We start from the raw sequence: 11786 nt of genomic DNA, 5'->3' as shown, positions 1-11786 counted from the left end.
TGCAAAGTGGGGCCGGCCAGCCTCTCCTAGGCTGGCCGGCCTGGGATTTCCACCATTTGGCGCCGACCTTCTCGTGGACGCTCCTGATCTCCTCTTGGTGTCGGTGTAGGTTGCGTTGGTTCAAAGCTGAAAATTGTAGGCCGGCCGGCCTCCCCTTGGCCGGCCAGCCTGGAGTTGGCACATCTCGGCCCTTCATTTCAGTGCCTTGCTGATCAACATGTGCATGAAGTCCATGGTGTTGCTCCGGCCCAAAAGATCTCGGTAAGTGCTGCAAATGGGTCTTTTAATCCATGTGCTAGGCCTTTCGGTCATAACTTTTGTATTTGCTTGTATGTCCAGTTCATAGGGGCCCATTGGAGGGTCCCTAATGGTTTTGTGGCAAGGCAAGATGTGTTTGGCAAAGGTGCCGGGCCGGCTGGCCTAGGTGAGCCCGGCCGGCCTGCAACCTCTGCAGAACACGAGTCCGAAACTTGTGATTTTCATAACTTTTGCGTCCGAACTCCGAATCGGGTGATCCAAGTGTCCAATTCGATCATCTTGACGAGATCTTCAACATGGCAATGTCAAATTTAGTATTTGATAATGTTTATAATGGTGTCATCTTATATTCATGTTTCACCATCCTTGTAAGTGCTCCATTTAGTGTTGTTTTTTGCATATTCTGAGCATAATCCTGCAAAACCTCTCAAACCACCAAAACTTGTAGAATTTGTTAGGCTTAGGTAAAATATGTATGGAATATGGTGCAAGGCTCAATTTATTCCCGAGAAGTTGACGGTCAAAATAGGAAATAATGGCCGTCAACACCAGGCGCGCTGCCCAGCCGGCCCGTGGCCAGGCGCGCGCAGACCGGTTCGCCATGAGCCCAGGCGTGCACAGACGGCCTAGCTCAGTCCGCCGATGGCCTATATAAGTCGGCGGTTAGGGTTTGTGAACCCTAACTGCCCCCTTCTCCAGTCGCCGCAGCCTCGTGGCCGCCGGCCGTAGCCTTCGCTTGCCGCCGTCGTCGAGCCGCCGCCCTCCTTTCCTCCATGCCACGAGCCTCCAATCCCCCTTTCCCCTTCTCCTCTCATGGCGAGCTCAAGGCTCGGCCATGGAGACCGACCGGCGGAGCAAGTCCGCCCATCCCCGGTGAGCTCCGGTCCAGAGGGCCATCGCTGCGAGCCGGGGCACAGCGGATCCGCCCCCCGCCGGCCATCCCGCCGGCGCTTAGGGGCGCGGAGCCGCCTCCCCCGGAGTCGAGGGAGAGGTGAATCCGGCTCCTAGGGCCGGCCCCGGAGGGAGGACGCCCCTGCGCGGCCGATTGGCCGCCGCGTCAGCGTAGGAAGGACGTCCCGGCGGTGGGGGAGGGGGTGGAAGGACGACATCGAAGTCGTAGGCGAAGCCGAGTGGCCACGCCGCAGCCCCGATGTTGGGGTTGGAGGGGGCGCCATAGCGTGTAGCCAGAGGGCCGCCACCTCCGTTCCGAGGGCGTGCAAGCATGGGTGATGGCAATGGCGGAGGAGGCGGCAGCAAAAGTAGGGCCGGCAGTGTGGACAAGGGGTACGACGTCCGGCGCGGCGGCAGTTGTGGCGTTGATGGCCGCCGACCACCACTCCCCTCAGTGCGGATGCCGTTGAAACGGCGAGGAGGAATGCAGCATGTGGCGGCGGAGGCCTCCGGCGGTTTGGCCATGGTGGATTGCAGAGTCGACGGTATCAGTGATGGAGTCCACCATGGCATTCATGGAAGGTACAGGGTTAGCCATGTTCTTTGCCTTGCAATTTTCCGCGCGAGATCACCGGCAAACGTTCCTGCAAAGGCCGGCGAGATGAGCGAACTCCCAGGCCCTGGCGTCCTTTCTTTGCCTTTTCCAGTCGGCGTCAGTGGAGAGCGTGTGCATGACAACGTGTTACAGTGAAAAGTGAATTGGTGTTGTATTAACTAATGTACAGTTTATGCTTTTATGCAAGGGGAAAAACAAACAGTTGCCTGTTCGCGAAAGGGCCAAGTGCTCGAAGGGGCCAAATGCCCAAAACGTCTGTACTACTGTACAATTATCTTTAGCAGTTGCTAATGACACTATTAATCCTAATTGATCACTATTAAATAATCCTAATTAATCCTAACAATTTGATAACCGTACATGATGGGTGCCATGGAGATGAAACTCCTCCTCTACTGTGGTTTGGTGCGGAGTCGAGTTAAGTTTGCAGCCGTGTTGATGCCCCAATCCAACCGGATGTTGTTGAGTCGAGTTTTGAGTAGAATTGTGTAGTCGTGTTGATGTCCCAGTCCAACTGGCCGGTGTTGTTGCCTTTGTTGTTGTGCCCAGTCTGGACGTTGCTTCTTGTTTTTAATATAATCGGCAGCTCTTCCGTCTGGTTCATTTAAAAAAAAGGAAAAAGTCCACATTTGGCCCCTCAATTATTGCGTTCGGCCAACTTTAACCCCCAATTACAAAATCGGACACAAACCCAATAGTTGAAGGGCCAAAAGTGGACTTTTTCCTTAAAAAAAATAACCTCACAAAGTCACCAACTTTGCTGGTGCCGTATGAAATTTAATACCCATAAATTTCTATAAAACTCTTGATTAAGACTGACCTTATCTAGAAAAACATTTCCCCTCAAATGAAAGTTGGCCGCACGTGTTTTAGTGAGATGTACAAGATCTTGCGAGAAACATTTCCCAACTCCAAGGTTAATCAGTCAGGAACGGGGCTAATTTTACCAAGGGGAAAAAGCAAAAGAAACACGGATGCGACGCGAAAGCTGAGGCTGATCGGCGGCGACGGCCCCGCGTGCGCCTCCCGAGGCACGGCTCCCCGGTCAGCCGTTCGCGTCGCTGACCGCCGACGGGGCCACCCCAGCCATTCACGTCGCACACGTGGCGCCGGATGCGGCGTGTCAGGCCCGCAAAAGGAGGCTACGGTGGCCTAGCTACCGGCCTAGTGCCCGCCCTACGACTGCGACTCCGGGCGCTGTTTGGTTTCTCTATCACAACTATCACACATAATTCCCGAGAAAAAAATCTTACATGCATAGAGTACTAAACGAAGTTTATTTGCAAAAATTTTTAACGGATGGGTATAACTTTTCACGATGAATCTAATGACAATAATTAATCGATGATTGGCTACAGTAATACTACAGTAACCAACTTCCAAACGCGCGGTCAAAAGGCTCATTAGGTTCGTCTCGCGAAATAGCGTAGAGTTGTAGAGTTATTTTAATAAATTATTTTTATTTAGTATCCTAATTATTGGTCAAAATTTTTATACTACTTATAGTACTTCAAACCAAACAAATCCTAATTATTGATCAAAATTTTTATACTTTATGGTACTTCAAACCAAACAAACAGGCCCGGAGCTCTGCCCGCGGCCGGGGAAGGCAGCTATCTCCTCTCTCCTGGGCAGTTACCCTGCCTCGGCAACCGCGCCGCGCCACCAATGGCAACGGAGATTTCTCGTCAGCAAATCCCCGGTCCGGTATTTCGGTTGGAAGACTCCGAGGGCGGTTTGACTCGCCCCTGCTCGTCGAACGTGACCGGCTGCTGGACATGGCTCCTGGCCCCCTGCCAGCACCAAAATGTTAATCCACATGGTTAGCGTAGATTGCACACGCTAACCAAAAGTTTTTATTTGTAGTTCGGATCTACTCTAGGATACACGCGACTAAGGAGAAACTACTCCATCCGTTCTAAATTATAAGTCATTCAAAAATCTCGAAGAGTTAAAGTTTTTCAAGTTTGACCAAATTTATATAACAAGATATTAACATTTATGATACCAATTAAATATCATTAGATTATTTGTTAGCTATATTTTCATAGTATACCTATTTAATGTCATAAATCTTTGTGTTTCTCTCTATAATTTTGGTCAAACTTTGAGATGGTTTGACTCTCCAAAATTCTTGGAATGAGTTGTAATTTGAAACGGAGGGAGTAGTAGGTTGTAACTAATAGGTCTCTCGTGATGGAGCTACTCGAATATTTAAATATTGAGCCGTGTCGAACAGCAAAAAATGTGATTGTGGCTATAAGGCCAATCTAAGTGTAAATTTTATGGACACAGTTATCTATACTGAAAATTAGTAGGCAACTATGCCACATGAGTTTCATGGTGATGAAACTCTCCTCGCATCCCATGAAACCTTATTCTTCTCTCTCCTTGTCATATCATCAGCAAAATTGATAGTGTTTAATATCATAAAATTCTCTATAAAATCTCCATTGAGACCGGCCTTAGTGCCACGCCTGTCAATCGTACGATGCAACTGGAGCTACTATATCGGGTCTTCAAAATTTAGGAACTCCTCTGATTAGCAATTGTAAGTTGTTTAGCCCATGTTGGTGTTCCAAAGCCCACAAGAGCCTAGAGCCAGATTGAACTGAATGTAACGTACCGCCTCGCACAACCGGATTTCCCCAGTTCGCCGTGTGCCAGGGGCACACGGCGAAGCCCATTTAGCACACGGCGTAAATTTCGCCGTGGGTGGCCGACGGCGAAGCGCCGACGGCAGCCGCTGCCATGGCGAAGAGAGCGTTCGCCGTGTGTCAAATATCGAGTACACGGCGAACACATTCGCCATGTACTATTCCTGGCACATGGCGCTATGTTTGCCGTGTGCCTAACGGAGGCATATGGCAAAATGTGACGGCGTTGACGGACCGGAACCTCTGGCCACGTGGCGCTATATTTGCCGTGTGCCGACGTTTGGCCACACGGCGAAGCCTCCTTTCGCCGTGGACTTTATTTTGGCCGTGTGTTCTGTATTTGACCCACGACAAAGACTTTCTTCGCCGTGTGCCTGATGGTTTGCGCACGGCGAACTTTCAGGCACACGGCAAACTGGGGAAATCCGGTAGTGTCGCCCCTTGCACAGGCTCCGCGCACCGCGCAACACACTGTGTGGAGCCGCGGAGACGGCTCACCTTTGGCCAACGCTACACGCTTGACAACAAGATGCACACTCTTCCGTCGGTCCAAAATGCACAACGGCTGTTATGGGAATTTGCTGGAGTCCGAAAACTCCAGGATCTCAGATAATCTAAGTGGTCTTGTTGGGTTATGTTTGTTTACCTTTTTATCGGTGATTTTGTAATTTATTTTCTACTACACCCCCTCTATTTTGTGAGCAAGAGTGGGTTGGGCAATTCCTCTCTGTTAATATAAAGATCTGCAGCTGTCCTGCGCATTTGAAAAGAAAAAGATTAGGGTGTAGGATGGTGTAGAAGTGGATGCTTGAGTTTTGTTTATATTAACCCCATGTCATCACATTTCGCATCAAGATTTGATCACATGCAAATGCCCCCTTTATTGGTTATCAATGCATGATGCTTTTTCTTATATAAGTGAAGAAGATTCACCCGTTACTCCTTTAACATAGATGCTTATGGTATTTCTTAGTATTGCAAAACACATGAAGATATGTAATGAAATCCAAATATATTTTGTTAGACCAAAGGCCCATGCCCAGCTTTATTTTTTTGAGTTTACATAGTACAACTCAGACACTCACAATGCACGCATACTCACACCCCTATGAATACACGTACGCAAACCCTATCCCTATGAGCATCTTTGAAGAGTGAGCCGACAAATCCTCGACATTGACGAAGTCACTACAGGCGTCTCGTTGTCGACGGGAACATCACCTACCACTGAATACACAACGCTGTTAAATCCTAGAATATTCTCTCCCATGAGGAGTCGAACCCAGAACCTCATGTGCTACCGAGGCTCTTGTAACCACTAGGCTACAGGCCCTTTCGCGCCCAGCTTTATATTGAAAGCGAATCAAAATATATTTTTGTTATTTATATTTCAGAAATGTAGGGCACTTTTAATTTTATGATTCACACCACGGCCTGAAAAACTTGGGTACCATCCTGATCAATGTTAAGATCTATCACACACATACTCACTAAAATGTTCACAAGGTAGAGTGTGGATGCATAGGTTGTAGGGGTGTATGTGCATGTGAGCATCTGCTTTTGTACCTTGTCTTTTTTTCTTAAAAAAAATCAATGGAGCAAACAGAGCGTAATTTCATAGGTTCATAGCATGGTTTAAGGACTAGGATATGAGCGTGGGATAGATGTACATACCATTATGGACATTTTGAGATTATGAGGACCAATATGAGAACTCATGACAAGTTTAAGGACCGAAATAAGAGCCTAGGATAAGTTGAAGGATTATTATATGCATTTTAAGAGGACCAGAGAACTAGGATGGGAACTCGAGACAAGTTTAAGAACCGCTAATGAAATTTACTTTGGGAAAATATTATCACTTTGATAACAGATCTTAGTTATTTAGGCATTGATATGCTATATGATATTTCTATTAAAATATATTATCTTAGTAGAAAATAATATGTTACAAAATTACTTTCATGCATGGCTGCCTGGGAAATGACATCCATTCTATACGTTGGGTGGACCACGCCTGCTAATTAACTCTCTTACTCTTTCATCCTTGATTCGCGCAAAAGATTCCAACCAAAGATTCCAACCAAAATTAATAGCACCGCGAGACCGGCCTTTTAAGCTGTCTGGTGAGAATAGCAACGGGTCGGGTAGAGTGTCTAGGCAGCCAAAGTCGAAATCCGAACCGAACTTTGATTTGGATGAAAATCCATCCTCAAAACCAAATCCGTGGATAACCCAAACCCGATTGGATACCCGAAACTTATTTTATATGGCAATATAGTAAGAGCAATAAGTACTTCCTATAAACATATGCATAATATATATAACATTCACACGTATACACAAGAGGCAATAAATAGTAAATAGTTTTCTAAGCTAATTTAGAATAAATTTAATAATTTAAATAAACAAAGTTGTTATAAGTATACTACAAAATAAACATGAGTTTTTATTTGAAACGATTATCCATTGGGTAGTGAAAAACCAAACTCGAACAATAGGTTTCGGGCCCCAAACCCGAAAACCATGGGTGAGAAATTATCCCCAAACTCGAAACCGCTAGACCCGAAACATGAGTTCATATTGTCCCTTTCTTTTGAATCCATTTGTTTAGAATTTTAAAACAACTTTTAATTGAACACAAGGACTGCTAGTTCAGTGCCTACGCGTTGCTACTGGCGGCACAATGCACTCTAGAAGTATCAATTTTTATCATATGAAATATTTATAAAGGAATGTAGTAATGGAGGCATACACTTTACCACAATATTGATGCTCTATACATACTAGAGTACGCAAACAAACATAACAAAGGACTATACATTGTTGAGAAGAGAAGAAAATGTTTTTGTTTTTTTAGCAACAACAAATGTTTTTGTTTGATAGAGGCCCACAGCAAACCCCCTGCTAATTCGAGTCCAGAGTTATCTAGGCCCAACTATTCAACTCATTCCCGAACACGCCCAACCCAATACACCATTACGTTTCCGGAAAATAATTAATTCCCCACAAAATTCAAACACCAACCTCTCCTCTCCTCCGTGTCGCCGGCCACCCACTTGCCCCCCATGGATCACGCCGCCGAGCACCTCGACCCCACCGCGCCGGCGCCCGCGTCCGCCTCCTCCTCCGCCGCCGTCGCTGAGGTTAACGCGTGGCTGGCCTCCCTTGCCGCGGAGGCCGGGTCCGGGGGCGGAGCGGGAGGGCGAGGCGGCGGCAGCGGGGCTGCCGCGGAGCTCTCGCTGGGGCCCGACCCCACGCCGCGCGGGGTGGCCTACCTCCGCGCTCTGGCCGCGGCGTCACAGGCGCGGTCGCGGGCCGCCGGGATCGCGGCCGCGGGGCTGCGCGCGCAGGCCTCGGAGTACCGCGCCGAGGCGGCGCGCCTGCGGGAGGCGCTCGAGCGGGCGGGGCTCGCGAGGGACGCGCTACCGCCACCCGCGGCAGCGGCGGCGCGCGCCGTCGCCGCCGTCGCCAATCTCCTCGCGATCCGTGACACCGAGATGAGCAGGTGAGTCGTTGTGCTAAGGTTCCGAGTATTGAATTATCGAAAGGACATAGCTCGTCTTCTCTCATTGACGCATTGAGTGTGAGATCTGTACTTCTGATGGGTACACTTGTTTAGGGTTTGGGATTTTCTCACACTTATTGCATGAATCGATGAATCTTCCATTTTAGTTAATGCTGGGTGCTAATGCTGGAGGTTTTGGTCAAATTGCAAAACGAAGGCATGACTAGAGACACCCTGCTATTTTTGCATTTGTGTTTTGGTTTGAATGCACAAAGGCTGAGACTAAATTAACACCGTTTGCTGCAACTTGAAGCCAAAATCTAGATAAGAAAGCCTGTAAAATTCTGTCCTCAATGTTGTATATACAAGAAATTTCTCTGAATGTAACACCTGTATTTAATTGGTCTGATTTTATAACTTTTTGAAGAAAAACTTTGCCATCAACTCGGAGGAAGCTGGTCAATAGATACTAGTAATTTTTTGGTCTTTGGGTGCTGTAGGAACTATTATGATTATTCTTTTTTATTCGCCTTTCTTTTACTAGTTTCTAAAATTTTTGTCATGCAGCTTTGTGGTGGCGAGTGCAGACTTGTCACTGAGGCGAGCAGAGGTGGAGGAGAAGAGAGACAAAGTGCATAAGGAGTCAAAGGCACTACTTGATTACACTCGGAAGGCCATAAACAAGCTTACTGAGCTGAAGAAGTGAGTGGAAAACTGTCATTCATAGTTGACTTAAGGAGTGTAATCATTGTCACCTGGATTTCTGTGTCAACATTATTACTTGTGCTGTTTCTAGGATGCTGGAGAAATTTAAAAATGATGTGGAGAAGCAACAAGCAGAGCAAATGACAGATTGGCAGACAAAGCTTGTAATGATGGACTCCAAGGAACGTCAGTATATCCTCCAAGTCTCAAATTATAAGGTGACTATCATTTTGTATGATTCATATTTGGAGTTGGCTTCTGCTTGTGCTTCCAGTTCTTGATTTTGACTTGCTAGGTGTGGATGGCAATCTCCAAACACTTGTGCTGATACTTTTCATTGCTGAAGAAACTTATGCTTTTTTTTTGCTAGAAACTGCCAACTATTGAAAGAATCTTGTAATCTATCAAATTCCATGTAACAGTAATACTAATATACAATTGTTGAACTGAATGTTGCAACATCCAAATAATCTCAGTCAGGCTATTTCTGGGCTTGAAGAAGCTCTTGATAGACTTACCTCAGCTGTCATGTCTATGCTGTTATCCAGCCTTTCTGATTGAGCTTTGCATTTCAGTGACTGGTGTTAGTTCAAATATTCTCTGGATTTGTTTCATCAGTAGGATGAAATCTCTTAAGTTTTTAGGGGACATTTCTTTATAAAGTGGGCTTAAGCACTATGTAACTGACAGCTTGATAATTCCTGGTTCTATGAGCAATTGAGCATATCCCTCCAAGGCTCCAACTTATATGCTAAGCTACCTTCAGTCTTCCAATTTGGAGATGAGAATCTAGAGATGTATATCTCTGACTGGATTATTGCCATCGAACAAATATGATGTTTATCACGTGAAGCTTTGAACTAATAATGCACGTTTATGTTTGTCCATTACCTGTTTTCGATACTCTGATGAATAGCTAAGTCGTACGATCGTGAATTGAATAATGTAACATCAAGGTCTGATATTGTTATTACAAAAAGGTGTTACCACCATTTTTAGAGGTGATGTGGTATTCTCTTTTCATCCTTAACATAGTGGTTTAAGAAATGTAGAGCTATTTACCCTTTGCAGGTCAAGTTTGATTGCTGTTTGATTGCAGTTACACACTGTTGTCTGATTAGGAAATCAAGTTGGACACCTTTTGAACTTGTTGTCTTATTATATTTGTCAGGCAATGCTTAACCGAGTGGGTTATACACCGGAGATCAATCATGGTGTGTTGATGGAAATGGCCGAGCATAAGAAGGATCTCGAGAGGAAGACAAAACCCATTGCCGATACGTTAAGAAGTTACCAGGATTTACCTCCAGTATGCCTTTTGCCCTTTGTTTTGTTCTTTTTTATTCAAATGGAATGCCTTGCTAATTCTTGGGTACTATTGCAATTTTCATCAGGATAAAGCTCTAGCAGCACTAGCTATAGAGGACAAAAAGAGGCAGTATGCAGCTGCAGAGAAGTACCTTGAAGATGTGTTGCAATCTGCTCTAACCACAACTGGCCTATAATGTTCATAGTTTTGTTTGGTGTATCTTACATGTTGGCATTGATTGGAAGTGTAATGGTAATTAACTTTCTTGTAAGTTGTAACTTGGTTCTATAATTATGTACTATTCATTGTTTTCCTAACTAGACAAATTTTATCATAGGAACAATTTTTTTTTTTTTTGCAGTTAATCAGTTATGATCTCAGGAATAACCAAGACACTCTCCTGACAGCTTGGCCTGTGTGCACGCGTGCGTGTGTGGTTGTCTTAATGTGAATGTGATTATGGATGGCCATTGTGAACTGTTGAATCAATGATCGTGTTTGTCTACAGATTAGCTGAAATGTGATGTTTTAATTGATGTACAATTATCTTATGGTATGCATGTTCGTTTTCTCTTCTCTTTCATTCATTCTAGCATATATCCCGAATTTGTCTGTAGCATTGAAACAAAACTCAATTGCTGAGGCTATCACTTCTTATTCTGTGATTTATGTGAGATTGAAATATGGTTCATTTTCAAATAGCGGAATGTGCGCAATAAATCTTTTAGTGGTTTTAGATATTTAGTTCTAATCCTGGATTAGTCGATGATCTAGGTCGGATAGGTGCACCCTTTACCAGATTTTGAGCTGATTGACCACCTAGGTTGGCTGTAATTGTGAAAGGCAGACAAATTGAGGATGAACATACTATATATTCCTGAATTTTGTAGAGACTGCAAATGGCTGCTTCATATGTCCAACTGTCCAAGGAAAGTAGGTGTGCTACTTTCTCTGAAGATAACATGTTTCATTTTTCTTGATTCCAAGAGAATCTGTATTTATTTCCTTTCACATTCTATTTTTACATGACATTGTTTGACATGAGTTTAAATTATTTCTGGTGTTGCATTGCATGACAACATTTGCTTGTTAGCATTAGATTCTTCAACGCAGGAGGCAGATGCATCATACAAATGTGAAGAGAGAATCTTTTGGGTATGTGCTCTGCATGTATAAGTATAAATGTGATACAGACCTTGTTTAAATATTCCAACAATTTTCTCTCCTCTGATGCTAACATTTGTTCCATCTCTTGCCTTTGCCTGTAAACAGTGCATGGTGTGTTATGTCATTGGGAGTATGTCGGCAGGACTCTTGGCTGTTTTCTAGTTAGTTGACCTCTTACTTGCTGAAGGTAATTACTCTTATATTTCCTCAAAAAGTGGACACAATCACTGTTGAATTTCCCTGCATTTGACTCTTTTGCTCGTTTTGTTGGAGATGCTATCATTTTTGAAACTGTGGATTTCAATCCATATTCCTTACTAATTTCTATGGTCTGACCTGGTAACTGCCATTCGTTTCCAATCAATTAACTAATCCATATTTACAGACATAGGCACATAGCTTTAAGCTTGCTTCATGTTCATGATTTATTCTTTAAGTTTATTGAGGACAAGGCATTTTATAGTTTCTCAGCTGAAAATCTTTATTTAGCACATGATTTACGGAACATATGGGACAAGTGTAGCATTTCCTAGAAACAAAATGAAAGCTTGCAACAATTGTAACCTTTTCTTCTACTACATTGTATAATGCAATATTATTTCCTTTAGCATAGGGAAAAGTGTGTACAACAAACTTACAGAATATGATAGTATCAGAATAATTGGATCAGAACTA

At 44.5% G+C, this 11786-nt stretch overlaps 1 protein-coding gene across 3 annotated transcripts; it reads left to right on the top strand.

The window, feature by feature from the left end:
* The first annotated feature begins 7423 nt into the window (after positions 1-7423).
* On the top strand, positions 7424-10641 carry LOC120711877 (AUGMIN subunit 1-like). 3 transcript variants are annotated; one of them, XR_005690515.1, is made up of 6 exons: positions 7424-7930; positions 8498-8632; positions 8727-8853; positions 9807-9944; positions 10030-10211; positions 10306-10604. XR_005690515.1 is itself a non-coding variant. In XM_039997544.1 (5 exons), the coding sequence occupies exons 1-5, from the start codon at positions 7491-7493 to the stop codon at positions 10138-10140; spliced, it is 951 nt and encodes a 316-aa protein (XP_039853478.1). In that variant the 5' UTR covers positions 7424-7490; the 3' UTR covers positions 10141-10527. The 3 variants fall into 3 exon arrangements, 1 of the variants encoding a protein (XP_039853478.1); XR_005690514.1 differs by having other exon boundaries at positions 7425-7930; positions 10030-10196; positions 10306-10641; XM_039997544.1 differs by having other exon boundaries at positions 10030-10527.
* The last annotated feature ends 1145 nt before the right edge of the window (positions 10642-11786 follow it).

This window comes from Panicum virgatum, chromosome 6K (genome assembly GCF_016808335.1).
Source record: "Panicum virgatum strain AP13 chromosome 6K, P.virgatum_v5, whole genome shotgun sequence".
NCBI classification, from domain to species: Eukaryota; Viridiplantae; Streptophyta; class Magnoliopsida; order Poales; family Poaceae; genus Panicum; species Panicum virgatum.
Note: the sequence above shows the minus strand (reverse complement) of the source record. Positions and strands in the feature narration are given on the sequence as shown.

Bases quoted from the DNA above. Each gene is read 5' to 3' on its own strand.
- LOC120711877 (XM_039997544.1), top strand. From the start codon at position 7,491: ATGGATCACGCCGCCGAGCACCTCGACCCCACCGCGCCGGCGCCCGCG. The intron at 8,633-8,726 runs GTGAGTGGAAAA...TGCTGTTTCTAG, and splicing joins AAGCTTACTGAGCTGAAGAA to GATGCTGGAGAAATTTAAAA. The intron at 9,945-10,029 runs GTATGCCTTTTG...AATTTTCATCAG, and splicing joins GTTACCAGGATTTACCTCCA to GATAAAGCTCTAGCAGCACT.